The sequence below is a fragment of the Hemiscyllium ocellatum genome, chromosome 39 (genome assembly GCF_020745735.1).
Source record: "Hemiscyllium ocellatum isolate sHemOce1 chromosome 39, sHemOce1.pat.X.cur, whole genome shotgun sequence".
NCBI lineage: Eukaryota > Metazoa > Chordata > Chondrichthyes > Orectolobiformes > Hemiscylliidae > Hemiscyllium > Hemiscyllium ocellatum.
In genome coordinates, this window is record NC_083439.1 from 21,200,523 (window position 1) to 21,225,082 (window position 24,560).

General features: G+C 40.6%; 1 protein-coding gene across 3 annotated transcripts in view; it reads left to right on the forward strand.

Annotated features, from left to right (window-relative positions):
- The window catches only part of sltm (SAFB-like, transcription modulator), a 61,894-nt gene extending 37,334 nt beyond the window's left edge, over positions 1–24,560 (forward strand). For 2 of the 3 annotated variants that reach the window (XM_060853004.1, XM_060853005.1), the window contains exons 15-21: positions 2,737–2,917; positions 5,293–5,417; positions 10,015–10,152; positions 10,487–10,870; positions 11,566–11,704; positions 17,761–17,927; positions 23,434–24,560. In XM_060853004.1, the coding sequence (XP_060708987.1) occupies positions 2,737–2,917; positions 5,293–5,417; positions 10,015–10,152; positions 10,487–10,870; positions 11,566–11,704; positions 17,761–17,927; positions 23,434–23,572 (1,273 nt within the window). In that variant the 3' untranslated portion in view covers positions 23,573–24,560. The other variant, XM_060853006.1, reaches the window with a different exon arrangement.

Sequence of the window (24,560 nt, forward strand, 5' to 3'; positions counted from 1 at the left end):
GGTGTTGCCCCATTTTGTCTTTGCTTGAATGGGGCCTGCATGCTCATTTAGCACTGAGAGCTTCATTTCACAATAGTTTTCCTACTGGTGGAACTTGAACCATGTGATCTGATGAGAACTAATTTGGAGTGGGTTGTATTTTGGAGTGGCTGCTCTCTGACTCACCTTTCCTCAAACTAAGTCTTGGCAAGCCTCCCACTCTGTGTAACTTGTGTTTTGCTGCTTTGCTCAACTAGATCTGTGTTTCTGTTCAAGATCCAGACTCAACTTAAGTTGTGTGTTTGTTATAATTTAGGGCAGAGATGTGGAACTGGGATAATTATAATTGATATTTTATTTTCACATTATTTCCAAAGCTGCATCCCTCATTTCATGGCTCACCTTGTACCATTGCTCCCAAAAAATAGGTGCTGGAGAAGTAATCAGTGAAGGGATGGCTTGGAAAGAGGCTGCAAGTCAGAGGGTATGCAACAAGTTAGTGAATGAAAAAGTAAGTGAAGCTGGAAGTCTCAGTAGATTAGGGACTGGGAAAGGCTACAATTCTCTGAGAGAAAGAGGGAAAGGTTGCAAGTTCAAGGGTTAGTAAAAGGAATGGTCCATCACAACCAGGATGATGAGTGGGAGCAGGATATGTGACAAATGAGGTTTGGAAAACAGGTTTAGTAGCAAACATGAATTAAGAAAGTTGGCAAATGTTGTCTATCTAAATTTATTTTAATAAGGGCTCACGATGGCCTAGTAGTATTTTGATGGCCTATTAATCTAGAGACCCAGGCTCAAATTCCACCACAGCAGGTGGTGGAATTTTAATTCAATAAAAAATCTGGAATTAACAGTGCAACAATGTCCATGAATCCATTGCCAATTGTCAGAAAAACTCATCTGGTTCACTAATGTCTTTCAGAGAAGGAAAACTGCCAGCCTTAACTGGTGTGGTGTACACTTGACTCTAGACCCACAGCTTGACTTATGACTGTGTCCTCTGGACAATTGGGTTGGGCAATAAATCCTGGCCTAGCCAATGGAAACCTTATCCCATGAATGAATAGTAAACAGGAATTCAGCAAAGCTGAATTAAACATTTCCTTTTTCTGAAAAGTAAGTTCTACAGAACTAACTGTAGCATTTACATTGATTTTACTGGGAAAATGTGATTCAAAGTCTTACCTGGTTGTGATTTTCATCAACGGAGCCTAATTTAAATGACAGTGTGACTGTGCGTCAAGTTTAGCATGTTGGATCATGGCTTTGGAACTTCTTCCATGGATGTAGTTGGGAAGTTAGATCCAAAAATCTTCATTTTGTGGATGTAAGTTATTTATTACTTAACATTTTACTAATTTCATTGCACTGTACTGTAATGAAGTTTGAAATAAATAAATCAAATGGAGTTCATGGAAAGCACAAACCCCATACCATTTTTCCTTCCTTAAGAAACTTGGTTTCAAATCCAACAAGGTGGATGGATAGAATTGGTGATTTTTCTGGTGCTAATTATCTTGTTATACATATACAAAATGCATTTGAACACGGAAATGCTGGCATCACTTTGGTGATTTGATATGAACAAGTTTGTCCATAGTTTTGATAGTAATAGAAGGTACATCAAGTGAGTAGAAATGATCAGTTTTCACTTTAAGTCTAATAATTCTACTTCTTGAAGTAGCCAGGAACTATTTGTATATTATATGATCCCTTTTTTCAGATCCTTTTTGAGCCACTCATTTTTGCTAACATCCTGTAAATGAATTTTAATAGAATTCTAGTGTCATACTTAGAGTGTGCTCCATTGCCTAAGGTCTTAATCTGGGTTCCATATGTCATCTTGTCATAAATAACCCTATAAAGCTGTTGCTCAGCAACATGGGAAGTCTACCCAAGATGTGATTCCTTAGTGAAGAACACTCAATCAGTTTATCTGTTAACTATCATACTACTGTTGGTGGAAGCTCACTGTACGCACATCAACTGCCATGCTTATTGAAGTTTAATGGTGACTACATGGCCAAAGAAATTTGGGCTGTTTTTTCCAAAAATGTTTTGTACCTGCCGGTCATACAATGTGTAATATAAATGCAATTCTCAAGTGTCTTAATCTGATGAAAGATTATAGGGCATTTCTGTCCCCTAATTTTGGTTGTGAGGATGTGTATAATAAGATCAGAGTTAGACGGTTTGGTTTTTTAAGTCTGCTTTACCATTTAAGATATCACGTTTGAACTGTTTGTCTAGAATTCCACTTTCCCATCTCCAATAACCGTTTTGATTCCCTTCCTGGACCAGGATCTTACCTACTTTCATGTTAAAAATATTCAATCACCCTGCCACCACCTGCCTTTTGTGGCAGAGTTCCAATGTCTCTCAAGCTCAGAGAATATTTGCCTTAATTTCTACCCTAAAAGCACTACCCCAAATGTTTAAACGCTGCTACCTATTTCTGGACTCTATATTTGTACTTGAGTCTGAGAGCTGGCCACACAGATTTGTGTTTGCTCTTCCTTTTCTAATTTTTGCAATAAAACTTTTTTCATACAAGGCTTTTCTTTGTAATACAGAACTCAAAATTAAAATGAGAAATTCCCACCAATGGCACATAAACCAACAGTTACCAGGCTACTGGATGTTAGCAGATTACTTTGGATGCAGTGTACTCTTCAGAACTTGTCATTTGACTCAGCTTAACATTGCTGTATTAGGTGCATGCAATACGCATTTTTCAAAATTCTTTTTAATTAGGCGGCGTGAAATAGCTGAAAGGCAGCGTCGTGAGCGGGAGCGCATTCGCATGATACGTGAACGTGAAGAACGTGATCGCTTACAACGAGAAAGGGAACGGTTGGAGATTGAAAAGCAAAAACTTGAGAGAGAGAGAATGGAACGGGAGCGACTGGAAAGGGAACGCATACGTATAGAACAGGTTCTCTATTAAGCTTTTCATTATGGATTCAACATCTCAAAAACATTTGTTCTTTACAATTACCTCTTAATTGCACTTTGCTAATCACAGCCAAGTGTGTATTTTTGTCAAGACAAAGTACCGTGGCCAGTGGATATGAGTGGTGTTGGTTCTTGAATAGGTTATGAAGAGATGGTACTCCAGCATCGTGGAATAGACTCTCCCATGACCAAAATTATTAATTCTTCCAGCGAGAAGCTGAGAAAACTAAACTTCCTATGAAGAAATCCTCTATGCGCTGAGCAAACCAGCAGTTTGACTGGTAATATGTATGGAACAGACATTTTATGGAATCAAGAATTAGTAGGTGACACCATTTTAAATCTGCTCAGCAAATGGGGAGGGGCTTATTACAAGTTTTGCGATGGGTCATTTAAAGACAGTTCGGGAACTGTGGAAGAGGAATCCAAAGACTGCAGGTTGTTGGAGAAGGAGGAGAGGAAGAAAAGGTCATTCTGTGTTAGGTGCTGCTGCCAAAGACAGCTGAACTACGTGGACTTTGTGTAGTGTTAACTCTGAAGTCCTCGAGCAATTTAAAAGTTTTCTGTAGTGAAGCTTCATGGAAGTTTTGGAATTTGTTGGGACTCAGGAAACCATGTACCACAAGCGTTTAATACAGGCTAGAGAGTGTGATGCAAAGACCACAAGTAATATTTGCTGCAACTGAGCAAGATTTGAGCTCAGTGAAAATCCAGAAAGTGTTGACTTGGTTAAGCTAGCTCTTAGCGAAAAGCTGGAATTCTGCAGCAAATAACAACTGGAGGTAGGCCAGATGGGGTTTATTGGACATCGATCCAGGAAGGGAGGGATCAACCAGAACCGGAACAAACGTTCAGGCAGTCAATGATGGTACTTCTTGGGAGTTTCAAGGTCTGATTGGCAGAAGTGAAGAATTGTGATCCCTTGTGAAGTTTAAAGAGATTTGATGACCCACCATGTCCATAGAATTTTGGCAAGGAGTTCTTGAGAAATGTGTTCTGAAAATATATTTTTTTAATGCTGTGGCATGTTTGGTTACAGCCTGATACTCTTAAGGATTACTATTCTAATATAAAGTTGGAGATTGTATGTTCAAAATGGTGGAATTTTATGCTCTTACTATCTTTTGCAAGTCTCCTGGATCTCTCACTTTGTCTCCTTTTAAAGGAGAAAAGGTTAATGCTCCCTAGCTAGATAGTATCATAAGTTTGGCTATCTGGTCTGGGATCATAACACCTACTGCTTCTTACAGCTTTGTGTACTCCTGTTTTAAAAAAAAATTGTTTGCTTACTATCACGACCAATAATGCTTGGCTTTGAGGCACACTTCCTTATAAGGACACAACTAAAATCTAAAACTTTCTAAGGTCATCCACATACCTCCAAATTTCAAATAAAGTAAATAAAGTCTTGATGGCTCTGTAGTTAGCATTAATGTCTCACAGTGTCAGGTTGGTTTCCACTCTGGGACAATTGTTTGGAGTTTGTACATTCTCTCCATCTCTGTTTGGGTATCCATTGGGTGCTCCAGTTTCCTCTCACAGTCCAAAGATGTGCAAGTTAGGTGGATTGGCCATGCCAAATTGCTGATAATGTTCAGGGATCTTGAGGCTCGGTAGACTCGCCATAGGAATGCAAGGTCACAAGGACAGGATGGGATGCTCTTTGGAGGGTTGGTGTGGACTTAATTGGCCAAATGGCCTACTTCCACACTGAAGGGATTCTATGTTCTTTATGGAATCAGTACTGGAAGGATCTTAATTGTATTTATCCCAAGTGGAGAGGGAGATGTGATACATTTCAGAGGTCTCATCATTTGGTGAAATAGTCAGTTAGAACTTAGTTATTTGCAAATTGTGGTTTTTGTAGAGGGAACTGATTCTTAGTTTTCATGGTTCTGTTTTCCAAGTAAAGTCTCATTTTCCATTGATTCCTGAGACTTTTTCTAGGAGCGTGATTTCATGCTTTGAAGCTGGTCATAATTTTGAAGTGGTAACTAAACTGGAGGATGATTACTTTGGCAGCAATTAAGTCATTATCAAATATGACAGATACAGAAAATTTAAAATGAGAAAATGCTGAGATAACTCTTAAGCTCAATCATCTCTGGAAAGAGAAACACTTGGTTTCAAAATTGTTTACTTAGTCCTAAATATATTTGAGCGGTGTAATTGCATCGAGAGTTAGTGCTCCTTGGTGGAGAGAGGGCAAGGTTATGTGTCTTGCGGTGTCTCTCCTGTGAGTGACCATTCCTACTTCTGCTGATCAGTGGAAGGAGGTGTGGAGAAGGGTAGAGTGCTATAAAACAAGCTACAATTAAAAAAAAAACTGACACTTGTATTGATTTAATACTTCAGGAACGCCGTAAGGAAATAGAGCGCATTGCCCGAGAACGTGAAGAGCTTCGTCGGCAACAAGAACAGCTCCGTTATGAACAAGAAAGAAGAAATTCTTTGAAACGCCCACCTGATGTAGATAATAGGTATGGTAGTGAAGAGAACTTCAGTATGCTCTTTGGATTAATGCACATAATGACCACTCCCAATTGAGCTTAATCTTCTATTTCTAAGTGGAAATTCAGCTTATGCTTATTATGGTTTATCATTTTTTTCCAGTTTATCCTTGGAGTATTGTTTATAAAGCTGTATGGGTTAAGTATCAGGCCTTTTTCTGTACCAAACACAGAAAATGCTAGATAAACGCAGCTCTTTCGTCATCTGTGCAGAGATGAGGAGTTCATGTTTTCAGTCGCAGTATGATTCATCAGAACTGAAAAGGGTTGTAAAATGTTGTTCGTGTTTTTTCACAAGCAGAGGTGGAGCAAAAGACACAAACAAGACAAGTCCATCAAACATCATTAAGTCAGACTGTGAAGTTGTGGAATTCAATACTAGATCTTGTAGGCTCAAAAGCGCCGAAGTGGAAAATAAGGTGGTGTTCCTTGTGCTTTGTTGGAACATTGTAGCAGCCCCTGAGGACTATTAACATGTTTGAGATGGTTTATTGAAATGGCATATAACTGGAAGACAAAGGTATTCCACAAAGCGCTGACCTAGTCTTGTTTTGTTTCGATGGTGTAAAAGTAACTGCAATGTGAGAAGCAAATGTAGCTGACCAGGCTGAATCAAGTACTAGTAAAAGGCTGCTTTGCCTAGAAGATGTGTTTGTGACCTTGGACAGTGAGGAAAGAGGAGATAAATGGGCACCTTTAGCAAATGCATGAGATTGTGCCTGTGAGGAGTTGTGGAAGAATAAACTAGGGTGCCACGGAATTTAGGGTCCCTGCAGAATAGAGAACATAGAAAAATACAGCCCTCGATGTTGCGCCGAACCAAGCCCTCGATGTTGCGCCGAACCAAGCCCACCTAACCTACACTAGCCCACTATCCTCCATATGGCTATCCAATGCTCGTTTAAATGTCCATAAAGAGGGAGAGTCCACCACTGCTACTGGCAGGGCATTCCATGAACTCGCGACTCGCTGAGTAAAGAATCTACCCCTAACATCAGTCCTATACCTACCACCCCTTAATTTAAAGTTATGCCCCCTCGTAATAGCTGACTCCATACTTGGAAAAAGGTTCTCATGGTCAACCCTATCTAAACCACCTCTATCAAGTCACCCCTAAACCTTCTTTTCTCCAATGAAAACAGCCCCAAGTGCCTCAGCCTTTCCTCATACGATCTTCCTACCATACCAGGCAACATCCTGGTAAACCTTCTCTGCACCCGTTCCAGTGCCTCCACATCCTTCCTATAGTATGGCGACCAAAACTGCGCACAATACCCCAGATGAGGCCGCACCAGAGTCTTATACAGCTACAACATGACCTCTGGACTCCGGAACTCAATTCCTCTACCAATAAAAGCCAGTACGCCATATGCCTTCTTCACAGCACTATTTAGCTGGGTGGCAACTTTCAGAGATCTGTGTATATGGACACCAAGATCCCTCTGCTCATCCACACTACCAAGTATCTGACCATTAGCCCAGTACCCCATCATCTTGTTACTCTTACCAAAGTGAATCACTTCACACTTAGCGACATTGAACTCCATTTGCCACCTTTTCTGCCCAGCTCTGCAGCTTATCTATATCCCGCTGTAACCTGCCACATCCTTCCTCACTGTCAACAACTCCACTGACTTTCGTATCATCCGCAAACTTGCTCACCCAACCTTCTAGCCCCTCCTCCAGGGCATTTATAAAAATGACAAACAGCAATGGTCCCAAAACAGATCCTTGTGGAACACCGCTAGTAACTGCACTCCAAGGTGAACCTTTACCATCAACTACTACCCTCTGTCTTCTTCCAGCCAGCCAATTCTTAATCCAAACCTCCAACTCACCCTCAATGCCATACCTCTGTATTTTTTGCAGTAGCCTACCATGGGGAACCTTATCAAACGCCTTAGTAAAATCCATATACACCACATCTACCGCTTTACCCTCATCCACCTCCTTAGTCACCTTCTCAAAGAATTGAATAAGGTTTGTGAGGCACGACCTGCCCTTCACAAAACCATGCTGACTATCCTTGATCACATTATTCCTATCCAGATGTTCATAAATCCTATCCCTTACAATTCTCTCTCAGACTTTGCCCACAACAGAGGTGAGACTCACCAGCTTATAGTTACTAGGGTTATCCCTACTCCCCTTCTTGAACAAGGGAGCCACATTTGCTATCCTCCAGTCTTCTGGCACTATTCCTGTAGACAACGAGGACGTAAAAATCAAGGCCAATGGCTCTGCAATCTCCTCCCTTGCTTCCCAGAGAATCCTAGGATAAATGCCATCAGGCCCAGGGGACTTATCTATTTTCACCCTTTCCAGAATTTCCAACACCTCTTCCCTACATACCTCAAAGCCATCCATTCTAATTAATTGTGACTCAATATTCACATCGGCAACAATGTCCTGTTCCTGAGTGAATGCTGACAAAAAGTATTCATTCAGTGTCTCTCCAATTTCCTCAGCCTCCATGCACAACTTCCCACTACTATCCTTGACTGGACCTATTCCTACCCTAATCATTCTTTTATTCCTGACATACCTATAGAAAGCCTTTGGGTTTTCCCTAATCCTACCAACCAAGGGCTTTTCATGTCCCCTCCTTGCTGCTCTTAGTTCTTTCTTTAGATCCTTCCTGGCTACCTTATAACTCTCAATCGCCCCAACTGAATCTTCACGCCTCATCTTTACATAGGCCGCCCTCTTCCCTTTAACAAGGGATTCCAATTCCTTATTAAACCACTGCTCCCTCACACGACCCTTTCCTTCCTGCCTGACAGGTACATACTTATCAAGGGTACTCAATAGTTGCTCCTTGAACAAGCTCCACATATCGATTGCACCCTTCCCTTGAAGCCTACTTTTCCAAGCCACACATCCTAAGTCATGCCTCACTGCATCATAATTTCCCTGCCCCCAGCTATAACTCTTGCCCTGCAGTGCGCACTTATCCCTCTCCATCACTAGAGTAAAAGTCACCGAATTGTGGTCACTGTTCCCAAAGTGTTCACCTACCTCCAATTCTAACACCTGGCCTGGTTCATTACCCAGAACCAAATCCAGTATGGCCTCACCTCTTGTTGGCCTGTCTACATATTGTGTCAGGAAACCCTCCTGCACACATTGGACAAACACTGACCCATCTAACATACTCGAGCTATAGCTTTGCCAGTCAATATCTGGAAAGTTGAAGTCCCCCATAACAACCACCCTGTTACTTTCACTCTTCGCCTGAATCATCCTCGCAATCCTTTCTTCTACGTCTCTAGGACTATTAGGAGGCCTGTAGAAAACCCCTAACAGGGTGACCTCACCTTTCCTATTTCTAAGCTCATCCCAAACTACCTCAGATGGCGAGTCTTCATCCATCGTCCTTTCCACTGCTGTAATACTATCTTTGACAAGCAATGCCGCACCTCCCCCTCTTTTACCCCACCTCTGACCCTACTAAAACATTTAAACCCTGGAACCTGCAACAGCCAATCCTGTCCCTGTTCTACCCATGTCTCCGTAATAGCCACAACATCGAAAATCCAGGTACCAACCCACGCTGCAAGTTCACCTACCTTATTTCGTATACTTCTCGCATTGAAGTATACACACTTCAAACCACCTTCCTGTTTACAGGCACCCTCCTTCGAGATTGATGTTGCAATTGCGGGGGGTTGGGGTTACTGTTTTGTGGCATTCTTTACAGAGGTGAGTGAGGTAGAAAATGAGGACATGTATGGCGCTTCCATTGTTCTGCAAAAGGGTAGACGGGGTGAAAGCAGAGTGCTGGAAATGGATTAGATGTGGCTGAGGACTGTGTTAACCACAGTGATGGAGGGAATTCTCAGTTGAGGAAAAAGAAGGGTCTGTCCAATACTCTCACTAGGTTGAGCACGTGCGTGGCCACTCCGAGCATTCGCATTTAGTGTTCCGTGTGCTACTGCCACTTTATTGATTTCAAGTTACAGAAGCCATTGCTGCACACGGACCTTGGAGATCTTTGCAGAAGGCAAAGAAAAGTGGGAACAGACGTTGAGTGTTCCTAGTGGAAGGTGGGACCAATGCAACAGCAACTGGGGTATGAGGTGGAATGCTTGAAGCAAGTAGGATGTGAAAAAGTGTAGTTGAGGTAGCTATGGGAGTTTGTAGGCTTGTAATGGATATTGTGGACAGCTTAGTGTTACTTTTCTGTTGCCATTTCTAGAATAAGTGTCAGCTGCGTGGTTGTATGTACGGGTAGCCACTTCAGTGTTCCCACACAGCAGCAGAGAGTAATTGACATTATTTTATGAATGAAGGTGTTTTACATTTAAAACAGCCCCACATCGGAACCCTTTTCTCCATTCTTCTAAGTCTAGATTTTCTTGTTTCCCTTTATTTCCCTTGCGTCCAAAAATAGGAATGTATCAATGAATCATTTTTAGGCAAAAATAAAGTCTATTTTTAAAACTTAAAATTACAGAGCCATAGAAAGTTTTCTTAACCTGCCATTGACTACCATATTTATTTGTTAAAACTGAACTTAAAATTTTAGGTGAACTTTTTAAAATATGTAAATGTTATTAATACCTAGACGTGATGAACCTTATTGGAATGAACACAAAAGGAGAGCTCTGGACAATGATGCCCGATTTGGTCATGGTTCTGATTACAGTCGCCAAGAGCCAAACCGTTACAATGACTTTGACCACAGGGTACCATCATTTGATAGGTGAGTGCATCTGGATTGTGATTGCCTCAAGTGAGATCTGATTTTTTTTTAACTGCAGCTATTGGAAAATAATATCAAAGAGAGTGTACTGAGATTGTACATTGCACCAAAGTATAGGATATGAGTTAATAACTGCTATTTGCATATTCCTGATCTCTTTGGTAATGGATGTGCACCCTGTAGGACTGGACATGGCATCTGAAATAAAATCAACCCAACTGTTCCTTATAATAGTGCAATGAATCCATGAGTGACCATGAAAATGTTTTATGCCACAATCTGAGTTTGGCTGAACCATGAAGACTGATACATGAAGCTATTCTGTAATTTGCAGGCGAGGAGATCGTTATAACCATCAAGGAGAGGGAAAAAAGAATCGTTCTGGAAGTCGCAGAGAGGACACTGGTTATAACAGATATCCAAAGCCATATAATGATTCCAGAAGACCAACTTCCCAACAAAGAAGTGAACTTCATGCAAATGCTGAGCGGAGAGAAATAAGGGAGAGAGACGACCGGCGAACTGTAACAATTCAGGACCGCTCGGCTGCTAGCAGGGGACACGAGCATCTGCAAAAGATGTCCCCATCAAGAAACTTTTCTGACCGCAGTAGAATGGAAGAACATGGAGTCCATCATAGCCGACCAAGTCATAATTCTTCTCGACCTGATGATTGGAAGTCGAGTGGTGGCATGGGCTCAACAAAACATGAATTGAGGTAACGTTGAAATTTTCTCCCATTTTGCATCAGTATTGCAGATGTTTCTTTAACTTTGTCCAGGCTAGTCTTTTCAGGAAATACTGAAAATTCTCATTACGTTTATGTACGACATCAGCCAGATTTGATACACTTGTGTGGCATTAGATGTTATAATATGTAGATATAAGCTATTACAACTGTATTTGAGGTGAATTCTGATGGTTCAATGGTGTTTCTGGGAAGGGGATTTAATTTTTAATCTTCACATTTCTACATTCACTGGGACTCATTAATATAATGCCTAGCTGTGTGGTATCAACATCATTGAAGTAAGAAAAACTAAAAGATGCCCACGCATTATGTAATAGATCATTTTTCAATCTTCTGCTGTTAAGAGTATGTATTTGCATTTTTTTTTGAAGAACAGTTAAGTTGAAGTTCCAGAATACAGCATTCTTTCCTAGTTGTGATGGTGAATGATTGAAATGCCATTGCTTGGAAGGCCCTCTGGGGGGTGGGGGAGATTTGTGTGGTTAGATTTACAAGTCTGAACCTTGTCATGTGTTAATGCAAACTAGATGGCTGGATTATTTATTCTGACTCTTCATTGCTGAGCTGTGAACTGCTATTATTATTGTTCCATGGGTGAACCAGCAATTTAACTTGTAAATAGTTAGTAGTCAGTGACCTTGAATTAATTTGTGGCCATTTAGAACTTCAAGAGACAGAGATCGGATACGCCCAGAGAGATCTGGTCAAAATATGCGAAGTGGACCACCAAGTGGTATGGCTGGGTATAACAGCAGAGATGGTGGAAGACCTGCAATAGGAGACAGAGGTGGTAGTTCTCAGGTACAGAAAAGATGAACAATTAATTAGAGCTATGGGATGGCAAATGCTATCTGTTCTGATTGTTCTGTTTAAGAATTAATGCTTTCTTAGTTTTATAAAGAACTATGTTTTAATTTGCTTTATTAGCATGATCTTGCAAACACAGTTGCTTGCTTTCAACTTGGGGTGATCAAACCGTTTATGTACCTGATGTAACATGTGTAAGATTAGTTAATGCAGGCCTGCTTACCATAGCTTTATTGATTGCATATCATGGAGATGTACAGCACAGAAACAGGCCCTTCGGTCCAACCCATCCATGCCGACCAGATATTCCAACCCAATCTAGTCCCACCTGCCAGCACCCAGCCATATCCCTCCAAACCCTTCCTATTCATATACCTATCCAAATGACTTTTTAAATGTTACATTTGTACCAGCCTCCACCACTTCCTCTGGCAGCTCATTCCATACATGCACTATCGTCTGTGTGAGAAAGTTGCCCCTTAGGTCTCTTTTATATCTTTCCCATCTCACCCTAAACCTATGCTCTCTAGTTCTGAACTCCCTGACCTCAGGGAAAAGGCTTTGTCTATTTACCCTATGAGCATAAGAGGTACAGTTAGTAAGTTTGCAGATGACACCAAAATTGGAGGGGTAGTGGACAGTGAAGAGGGTTACCTCAGATTACAACAAGATCTTAGCAGATGGGTCAGTAGGCCGAGAAGTGGCAGATGGAGTTTAATTCAGATAAATGCGAGGTGCTGCATTTTGGGAAAGCAAATCTTAGCAGGACTTAACGGTAAGGTCCTAGGGAATGTTGCTGAACAAAGAGACCTTGGAGTGCAGGTTCATTGCTCCTTAAAAGTAGAGTCACAGGTAGATGGGATAGTGAAGAAGGCATTTGGTATGCTTTCCTTTATCAGTCAGAGTATTGAGTACAGGAGTTGGGAGGTCATGTTGCAACTGTACAGGACATTGGTTAGGCCACTGTTGGAATATTGCATGCAATTCTAGTCTCCTTCCTATCGGAAAGAGGTTGTGAAACTTGAAAGGGTTCAGAAAAGATTTACAAGGATGTTGCCAGGGTTGGAGGATTTGAGATATAGGGAGAGGCTGAACAGGCTGGGGCTGTTTTCCCTGGAGCGTTGGAGGCTGAGCAGTGACGTTGTAGAGGTTTACAAAATTGAGGGGCATGGATAGGGTAAATAGGCAAAGTATTTTCCTTGGGGTTGGGGAATCCAAAACTAGAGGGCATAGATTTAGGGTGAGAGGGGAAGATATAAAAGAGACCTACATGGCAATGTTTTCACACAGAGTGGTATCTGTATGGAACGAACTGCCAGAGGAAGTGTGGAAGCTAGTACAATTGCAACATTTAAGTGGCACCTGGATGGGTATATGAATAGGAAGGGTTTGGATCATAATATGGTAGAATTCAGTCTGGAGTTTGAAAGAGAGAAGGCAAAATCGGATGTAATGGTGTTACAGTTAAATAAAGGTAATTATGAGGGCATGAGGAGGAACTGATGAAAATAGACTGGAAGCAGAGGCTAGCGGGGAAGACAGTATAGCAAAAATGGCAGGAGTTTGTGGGTATAATTGAGGACACTGTACAGAGGTTCATCCCCAAGAAAAGAAAGATTATCCGGGGAGGGATTAGACAACCATGGCTGACAAAGGAAGTCAGGAAATGTATTAAAGAAAAAGAGATCCTATAAAGTGGCCAAGAACAGTGGGAAATCAGAAGATTGAGAAGGCTACAAAAACAAACAGAGGATAACAAAGAGTAATAAGAAAGGAGAGGATCAAAAATGAAGGTAGGCTAGCCAGTAATATTAGAAATGATAGTAAAAGTTTCTTTCAATACATAAGAAACAAACGACAGGCAAAAGTAGACATTGGGCCACTTCAAACTGATGCAGGAAGGCTAGTGATGGGAGATAAGGAAATAACAGGAGAACTTAACAAGTACTTTGCGTCAGTTTTCACAGTGGAAGACATGAGTAATATTCCAACAATTAAAGGGAGTCAGGGGGCTGAGTTGAGTATAGTTGCCATTACAAAGAGAGTGCTAGAAAAGTTAAAAAGTCTTAAAATTGATAAATCTCCTGCCCCCGATGGGATCCACCCTAGAGTTCTGAGAGAGGTGGCTGAGGAAATAGCGGAGGCATTGGTTGAGATCTTTCAAGAGTCACTGGAGTCAGGGAAGGTCCCGGATGGTTGGAAGATCACTGTTATAACCCCCTTGTTCAAGAAAGGATCAAGACAAAAGATGGAAAATTATAGGCCAATTAGCTTAACCTCGGTTGTTGGTAAAATTCTAGAATCCATCATTAAGGATGAGATTTCTAAATTCTTGGAAGAGCAGAGTCTGATTAGAACAAGTCAACATGGATTTAGTAAGGGGAGGTCATGCCTGACAAACCTGTTGGAATTCTTTGAAGAGGTGACAAGTAGGTTAGATCAGGGAAACCCAATGGATGTGGTCTATCTAGACTTTCAAAAGGCACTTGATAAGGTGCCACACGGGAGGCTGCTGAGCAAGGTGAGGGCCCATAGTGTTCGAGGTAAGCTACTGGTATGGATTGAGGATTGGCTGTCTGACAGAAGGCAGAGAGTTGGGATAAAAGGTTCTTTTTCGGAATGGCAGCCGGTGACGAGCGGTGTCCCACAGGGTTCAGTGTTGGGGCCACAGCTGTTTGCATTATATATTAATGATTTGGATGAAGGGACTGGGGCATTCTAGCCAAGTTTGCAGATGATACGAAGTTAGGTGGACAGGCAGGTAGTACTGAGGAAGTGGGGAGGCTACAGAAGGATCTAGACAGTTTGGGAGAGTGGTCCAGGAAATGGCTAATGGAATTCAATGTGAGCAAATGCGAGGTCTTGCACTTTGGCAAAAAGAATAAAAGCATAGACTACTTTCTAAATGGTGAAAAAATTAGTAAAGCCGAAGTACGAGTGCTAGTCGAGGATTCTCTAAAGGTAAACATGCAGGTTGAGTCCGTGATTAAGAAAGCGAATGCAGTGTTGTCACTTATCTCAAGAGGGTTGGAATATAAAAGCAGAGATGTGCTACTGAGACTTTATAAAGCTCTGGTTAGGCCCCATTTGGAGTACTGTGTCCAGTTTTGGTCCCCACACCTCAGGAAGGACATACTGGCTCTGGAACGTGTCCAGCGGAGTTTCACATGGATGATCCCTGGAATGGTAGGTCTAACATATGAGGAACGGCTGAGGATCCTGGGATTGTATTCATTGGAGTTTAGAAGATTGAGGGGAGACTTAATAGAGACGTACAAGATAATACATGGCTTGGAAAGGGTGGATGCTAGGAAATTGTTTCCAATAGGCGAGGAAACTAGGACCCGTGGACACAGCCTTAGAATTAGAGGGGGTAAATTCTGAACAGAAATGTGGAGACATTTCTTCAGCCAGAGAGTGGTGGGCCTGTGGAATTCATTGCCACAGGGTGCAGTGGAGGCCGGGACGCCAAATGTCTTCAAGGCAGAGATTGATAGATTCTTGTTGTCTCGAGGAATTAAGGGGCTACGGGGAGAACGCTGGTAAGTGGAGTTGAAATGCCCAACAGCCATGATTGAATGGCGGAGTGGACTCGATGGGTCGAATGGCCTTACTTCCATTCCTATGTCTTATGGAGGGATATGGGCCGGGTGCTGGCAGGTGGGACTAGATTGGGTTTGGATATCTGGTCGGCATAGACAATTGGACCAAAGGGTCTGATTCCACGCTGTACATCTCTATGACTCAATGAACCTCATAATTTTGTAAATCTCAATACGGTCACCCCTCAGCCTCCGATGCTCCAGGGAAAACAGCCCCAGCCTATTCTGCCTCTCCCTATACCTCAAATCCTCTAACCCTGGCAACATCCTTGTAAATCTTTGCTGAACGCTTTCAAGTTTCACAACATCTTTCTGATAGGAAGGAGGCCAGAATTGCACGCAATATTCTAACAGTGGCCTAACCAATGTCCTGTATAGCCGCAACATGACCTCCCAACTCCTGTACTCCATACTCTGACCAATAAAAGAGAGCATACCAAGCGCGGCCTTCACTATCCTATCTACCTGCAACTCTACTTAGAAGGAGCTATGAACCTGCACTCCAAGGTCTTTGTTCAGCAACATTCCTTACGACCTTACTGTTAAGTGTATCAGTCCTTATAAGATTTGCTTTCCCAACATGCAGCACCTCACATTGATCTTGAGTTAAACTCCATCTGCCACTCCTCAGCTCATTGGCCCATCTGTTGTAATCTGAGGTGTAACCCTCTTCTCTGTCCACTACACCTCCAATTTTGATGTCATCTGCACACTTACTAACTGTACCTCTTATGCTCGCATCCAAATCATTTATGTAAATGACAAAAAGTAGAGAACTCAGCACCGATCCTTGTGGCGGTCCACTGGTCACAAACCTCCAATCTGAAAAACAACCCTCCACCACCACCCTCTGCCTTCTACTTTGAGCCAGTTATGTATCCAAATGGCTAGTTCTTCCTTCATTCTGAGATCTCACCTTGCTAACCAGTCTCCCATGGGGAACCTTGTCGAATGCCTTACTGAAGTCCATATAGACCACATCCACTGCTCTGCCCTCATCAATCTTCTTTGTTACTTCAAAAAACTCAATCAAGTTTGTGAGACATGATTTCCCACACACAAAGCCATGTTGACTATCCCAAATCAGTCCATACCTTTCCAAATACATGTGCGTCCTGTCCCTCGAAATTCTCTCCAACAACTTGCCCACCACTGAGGTCAGGCTCACCGGTCTACAGTTCCCTGGCTTGTCCTTATCACCCTTCTTAAACAGTGGCACGTTTGCCAACCTCCAGTCTTGCGGCACCTCACGTGTGACTACCGATGATACAAATATCTCAGTAAGAGGCCCAGTAATCACTTCTCTAGCTTCCCACAAAGTTCTAGGGTACACCTGAATCAGGTCCTGGGGATTTATCCACCTTTATGCGTTTCAAGACTTCCTCTTCTGTAGAATGGACATTTTTCTACGTCTGTTTGCATCTACGTCACCATCTATTTCTCTACATTCTGTATCTTCCATATCCTTTTGCACAGTAAACACTGATGTAAAATACTCGTTTATTGTCTCCCTCATTTTCTGCGGCTCCATACAAAGGCTGCCTTGCTGATCTTTGAAGGGCCCTATTTCTCCCCAGTTACCCTTTTGTCCTTAATGTATTTGTAAAAACCCTTTGGATTCTCCTTAATTATATTTGTCAAAGCTATCTTGTGTCCCCTTTTTGACCTTCTGATTTCCCCCTTAAGTATTGCTCTACTGCCTTTATACTCGTCTAAGGATTCACTCGATTTATCCTGTCGATACCTGACATATGCTTTCTTCTTTTTCTTAACCAAACTCTCACTTTTTCTAATCATCTAGCATTCCCTACACCTACCAGCCTTTCCTTTCAAGCTAACAGGAATATACTGTCTCTGGGTTCTTGTTATCTCATTTCTGAAGGCGTCCCATTTTTCAGCCATCTCTTTACCTGCGAACATCTGCCTCCCACTGTCAAATTTTGGAAGTTCTTGCCTAATACTGTCAAAATTAGCCTTCCTCCCATTTGAACTTCAACTTTTAGATCTGGTCTATCCTTTTCCGTCACTGTTTTAAATCTCATAGAATTATGGTCACTGGCCCCAAAGCACTTCCCCATTGACACCTCAATCACCTGCCCTGCCTTATTTCCCAAGTGTAGGTCAAGTTTTGCACCTTCTCTAGTAGGTACATCCACATATAGAATCAGAAAATGTTTTTGTACCCACTTAACAAATTCATCTCCATCTAAACCCTTAACACTATGGCAGTCCCAGTCTATGTTTGGAAAGTTAAAATCTCCTACCATAACCACCCTGTTATTCTTATAGATCTTGTATTTGCTTTAATATTCGGAAAAAGCATGAAATCAGTTGTTTCCACAAGTAGGTCATTTTAAAGATTTCCTTCAGAAATGTAGCATACAGTTTATTTGCAAAATAGAAGTGTGGATATTGTGCCTATAGGTAATTTTTGATGTCTGTTCCCAGCAATCTCACTACCACGATAATAGACATGTAGTGGTAGAACGTCATGGTCGTGATTCAGGAGGACCACGGAATAGTTGGCATCCTGGACCTAGTTCTCAAGGCACTGGCTATCAAGACATGCGGCGAATGAGTGACAGTCGTGGTCCTGGCATGATTCCATTATCCAGGTATTGAAGTTGCTTATAGTTGGCTGATTTGATTGCTTGCATCTTAAAATATGTATTGTAAACTCTTTTTCTGTATGGTATTACATTTTTGACTGGTTTTTATATTAAACGGGCTTAATCTTTCTGAAAATCTGTTTGCATTGTGTATTAGTTGCTTCTAGATATTTTTAGATGGGTAGTTTGGTGAAGCCTTAGATATTCACTGTGAAAGGTTTATTCCCAAGTAATGTAAATAAAACATTGAGGAATTTCAACCGATCAAAATAGTTTGCTCACTTGTGTGTCAAATGTTAAAGGTATATCGATGTTATCTATGTTGGAAAAAGCAAATTTTGTTTTACATATGTTTTAGAAACATGTTTCCAATGCATTAAAAGCATTCTCAACTCATAAACATGATGTGTTTTGAGTGTTTCCATTTTTTTTTAGTTATATGAAAGTAACTTATGTTTATATTACCTAAACTTAAATGGATAATTTGCACTACTTTGGATGCTTCTGAAATTAACATGGAATCCCTACAGTGCAAAAAGAGGTCATTTACCCATTGAATCTCCAACCCTCCAAAGAGCATCCCAACCAGACTCAGTCCCTTACCATATCCATATAACTCTGCATTTACCATGGCTAATCCGCCTAGCTTACAAATCTCTGGATACTATGGCAGTTTGCCATTACCCATCCACCTAACCTTTAGATTGTGGGAGGAAACTGGAGCACCCAGCGGAAACCCATGCATACACAGGGAGAATGTGCAAACCCCACACGACAGTCACCCGAACCTCGAATGGAATGCCGGTCCCTGGCGCTGTGAGGCAGCAGTGTTAGCCACTGTGCTGTCCTCGTATTCAAAATTTGGTCTTCTCTGCATTTAATCATGAGTGAGCGTTGCTTGATGCAACATATCTCTGAAGAGCAGGTTGAGGAAAAGGCTTTTACTTTTTGCTCTTTCAAATCTTATTACAATCTTATAATAATCTAATAATCTTATTACAGATTATTATTTGAAGTTTTAATGCCAAGCATCTAATGTGGACTGGAAAATATAATTTTATGTCTTGAAATTATTTAGTGAATTTGTGCAGAAGGCTGGTATTTTAGTGGTGTCTTTAGTAGCATTAACTCCTCAATGATTCCATTTGTATTGTTTGTTTGAGGTTTCAGCTTCCAGGGCAGTATGTGCTATAAATGACCTGAAGTGTTATTGAAAATACTAATGTCAGTCTTGATGTTGAGCTTTGAAGGCTTACTTATAAAGGAGATGGTTAAATATAGTGTATACCCTGGAGTTTTTGAACAGTAGCATAGTTGACCTCATGCATTGATTTGGGGGTTTGACTCCGAAGACATTGGAGTAGAAGTAGGCAATTCAGCCCATTGGGTCTGCTGTGCCATTCATTGAGATGTCTTGACTGATTTGGTGATCTTCAATTTCACTCTTCTGCCCGTTCCAGCAAATCCTGATTCCCTTACTGATTAAAAAATCTTTCCATCTCAACCTTGGTGGCAACTTTCAGGGGTCTATGCACATGGACACCAAGATCTGCCTACTCATCTACATTACCAAGAATGTTGCCCTTAGCCCTGTACTCTGTGTATTCTTGTTGTTCCATCCAAAGTGAATCACCTCCCACTTTTCTGCATTAAACTCCATTTGCTACCTCTCAGTCCAGCTCTGCAGCTTATCCATGTCCCTCTGTAACCTGCAACACTCTTCGGCACTATCCACAACTTTATTGACCTTGGCATCTTCTGCAAATTTACTAACCCATTCTTCTACGCCCTCATCTTGGTCATTAATAGAAATGACAAATAGCAGTGGCCCCAAAGAGATCATTGCGGTACACCACTAGTAACTGAACTCCAGGATGAACATTTCCTATCGACAACACCGTGTTGTTTTATAGCTTGCCAGTTTCTGATCCAAAACACCAAATCATCCTCAATCCCATGCTTCCATATTTTATGAAATAGCCTAATATGGGGAACCTTACTGAAATCCATATACACCACATCAATCACTTTCGCCTCATCCACCTGTTTTGTCACCTTCTCAAAGAACTCAATAAGGTTTGTGAGGCATGACCTACCCTTCACAAAACCATACTGACTATCTCTAATCAACTTATTCCTTTCTAGATGCTTCTAAATCCTATCTCTTACAACTTTTCCCAACACTTTACCCACAACTAAAGTAAGGCTCCCTGGTCTGTAATTACCAGGACTGCCTCTACTCCCCTTCTTGAACAAGGGAGGAACATTTGCTCTTCTCCAGTCCTCTGGCACTATCCTTGTAAACAATGACGACATAAAGATCAGAGCCAAAGGCTCAGCAATCTCCTCCCTGGCTTCCCAGAGAGTCATAGGATACATCCCATCCAGCACAGGGGACTTAACTATTTTCACACTTTCCAGAATTGCTAACACCTCTTTGTGAATATCAACCCCATCTAGTGTAGTAGCCTGTATCTCCGTATTCTCCACGATTAAAAATGTCTTTTTCTCTGTGAGTGGTGACAAAAAATGTTCATTTCGCGCTTCTCCTGTCTCCTCTGACTCAACACGCAACTTCCCACTCCTGTTCTTGATTTGCCCTAATGTTTCTTGAGACATTCTTCTATTTCTGACATAACCATAGAAAGCTATATCCCTCTGCAAATTCTTTGTGACATTCTCACTACTTGCATTCCTATTTGTTTTCATCCCTCCTGTAAATTTGGCAATAGTACATTCAGTTTCTTCATCCAAAATCATTTGTTGTAAGCAGTTGCGGCTCACTGATCCTTGTGCACACTACTAATTAGTTGCCATTCCTGAAAATGCATCACTTAACCCAAATATTCTTTTAGTGAACCAAACCTCTATCCATGCTAATGTGCTATCTTAAGAAGCATGGCTTGCTTGCTGAAATTTGAACACCACGTGGTGCTTTGGTTTATTCAGTGGGCTGCTGTTTTTCTTGATTTTTAGAAATATTTCCTGCAAAGTATAGTAATTTTTCTAACGTGCGTGCAAGCTCATTCTTGCCCATAGCTGTACATCTATCAGCATTTCCTGCCAAGATCTTACGATTGTCAGAAAGAAGCCATTGATAAGCGAGCAATTGTCCACAATTCTTTCCCTTACATGTGCCAAACCTAGTGTTCCTTTTGCTGATCTAGTTGAGAATGGCTAAACACTTGTAGGAAGTCAAACTCTGGGCCTTATACCTCTGATGCCTCAGTGTCATGTCAAGTACCACCTTGAAAACAAAAAAAAAGTCAGGCTTTGAAAATGGTTAAATTTTTTTTAACCATTTGCCTTATTCAAGTGCTGTTTTAATTCCTCAATTCATTTATTACAAGAATGACATCTGTAAGAAAATGATCCTTTATTCAGGACATCACTTCAATTATTAATCTTGTGTGCCATGATTGAACCAATCGTTGACCTGTCAACTTGCACAACTACTTGGGCCTGTGGTTCCCAATGTACTGGAAATATTTATCTTTCTGCATTTGAAGATAATTATACAAAAATATTCAGTAACTGTATATTTCTCTGCATTTTATTGCTCTAACTTTTATACTTAATTTTTATTTTCAACTTCACAACTTAGAGATTATAAATTCCTACAGATTCATGTGGTCCATCTATGATTCTTTTGGGCATTTCTGGACAAACTTGAACTGTATTAATATTACAGTTCATTACATCATTGGTTAATGTTTCAGCTAGTTGGTTCACTGCAAATTAAATTTTCTAAATTTAAGGCAGTGCAAAAGAAAAATTCCATGTCGTGTTAAAGAACTGAGATGTTATGTAACTTGAGATGATGTGATCTATTTCTTACCCTGCAATTGCAGATGCTGAACTAACTGGGATATTTTTATGTAGGATTTAAATTTTGAGAAACTCTCAGCCTAATGGGCTCTGCTGAGTTGGTATTTTTAGAAGTTCGGCCAGTTTAACAATGGTGTGTTCTGATAGGGTGTTCGAGGTCTTTGCTAAAGAAGTCTTGTTTCACTCCAAATAGATGTTTTGCAGCAACGAGTAACTTAGGCAAAATGAAGATTAATGGTCAAGTTGCCAGTTCTATAGAAAGATGTGATTTAACCTGAGATAAGGGAAAAGCTTGAGAAGGAGAGTCCTTCATGGTAACCAGAGCTAATGCAGAAACTGAAACCATTGCAGACTAGCCATCCAGCCAACAAAGCGAAATGATGTTTTTTAGACAGTTTGGAAAACTATATCAAGCCTTTTTTTGAGAATGGCAGAAATAAACTAATGATTGCCTCTCTCCGCAGTTCCAAACTTACTCAGCAATGCTCAGTGAGAATGACTTTTAATTTGTGATTTTCTCCCTCTTACCTTTTGTCCTGCACTGTGCTTCTTGTAAATCAGAAAAGCTTTTTTTTTCTTTCTATAAGGTTGAAATCTTACCTGAAAAACATTTGGTTCTTGCTTCAACTTTGCTTTTTGCTTATTTAAATATTGACTACTTTGCTCAATTTGTAACCAGGTTAAAAACTTGTCCTTGTGTACAATTTAACATCTCTATCAGTAGTCATAGGCTGTGATAAGTTTGAGCATGGTCAAGACATCTATCAACATGGAATTTAAATTCTTTAATTAAGTCTACAAAAGTCATGAAACTAGCATATTGCCATACAAACTTTGGTTTGTTTGCAAAACTGAGGCAACATATCGGTTTTATATTTGGTTCACTCTAGTAAGCTGCAACATCAAAATGCTTTCTTTAGTTTTATTTAATAAATTTGATATTGCCTCTGCCTGTAACTTGGCATTTGGATGGTGACAGATTTGGGTTGGTATTTGGCATCTCTTGATTAACTATCCATATTCAACACCGTTACAACCTGGAGAAAGAAATCTTTGCCTCAATCTGTGTGGGAATCATTGCAACCTAGGTAAAAGAACAGTTAAGCTTGCATATAGAGTATTTTGAACTAACAAAGAAATGGCCCATCCACTAAATATGTACATTCCACTTTACACTGATCATACATAACTACATTTGAATGTTCAAGCAGTAACATTGCACTTATTTGTTAACATGGGTGCTCTTTAATTCTGACCATTTCTTTTCAAAAGGTAGAACTGGCTCCTGTTAGTACATCTGAAATGTTCCTGCTGCACAGAACAAATTTGAGAACTCAGAAGATGCTGATTAGTGGCTCTCTAATGCTTCCTTTTGCATTCTATTGAAAGTTTTTGGTACTACAAACTAATAGATACCGTAATTCATGAGGAAAGTGTTCCACAGATGTCCAGAGTGACTTGTTTTTTAATCTCCTCTGTACGTTGACATGAATCTTTGCATTAATATATCTTTGAAAAAAGTTGCAACAAGTGTTATGTTGCTCAATTATTTTATTTTGCTTCATTTAGCATGTTTTGTTACAGTTTTAATATTTTCTCTATTAAAGATTTAGGTGCAAATCATTTGTGGCCACTGATCAGAATTCTTCACAAGTATCTTATGTTTTCTCATTGCCCACTGTAGTCCTTCTGTAGCAAACAGAATTGTGCAGATCACCAACAACACAATGCAAGGAGGCAATGTCTCAGGCTCCAAAGGAATACATGGATCAGGAGATGGTCGGTTTAAGCCATTCAAAGGGGGTGCTCCACGAAGATTCTGATGTACCAATATTTGTAGCAGTTAGTGTTTTTGTTTTGAGATTTGTCTGTACTTGGTAGTCTTATTCAATGTGTACAACCAACTATCTTTTCACAAATGTTTTTCCTGTTCGACAAACACATTATTAGGCCTTGTTTCTTTTTAAGAGAATGGTTTTGTGACTAACTTACTAATGTATTTTTTGTTTACCACCACTACTGTCAAAAATGGAAAAGACTAGACCGTTAATACTTTGCAATCTGATTTTGTGTAAATGTCTGATATTGGAGAGAAATGGCAGTGGAACCCCAGTTACCTGCTGCTGAAGTGGTGAGGGAATCCTCTCTATGAATAATGAAAATTCGATGGTCAACGTCCCTTAGTCGAACAGTGGTTATTTTTGGCTCAGTTGTATCTTTTTGGGTGGCCTAATCAAATTCCTAGTGCATGTACATAACATCCAAGCTTTTGTATTTTAAAAATTAAATATTTTTAATGAATGCTTGATGGCCGTAGCTGTTAATGTCCTATCCCCTGAACATCAGCTGCACAGTTAGTAAATTCAGCCAAGCACTGGATATCTAATTATCTGCTTAACCAGCTGAATCAGGAACTGTCTGAAAATCATTCATAAGCTAAATTTGCAATCTCATGAATAATTGAGAATGCAAGTAATGGAAGCACATAACTGAGGCTCCACTGTATATTCTCAACTAGATTATTCAAAATGTTTTATAACAGTGAATTGCACAAATGTCATTTACCTGTAGTTATGCTTTTCTACAGTGATCATTCAAATGTTGAACAGTGCACAGGGTGGGGGGGGGTTCACCTTTTTTTGCAAAATAGTGCTTGTATTTATTGACAATTCTTTTCTACATTTACCAGCAACAATTTGATTTTTCTTATCCAAAGGAAGGTTGTTCTTTAAAAGTTCACATGTATAAATGTGGTACTGATGCTGGGAAATGTATTCTTGCATTTTTGGAATAAATCTTAATGAAGTTGAA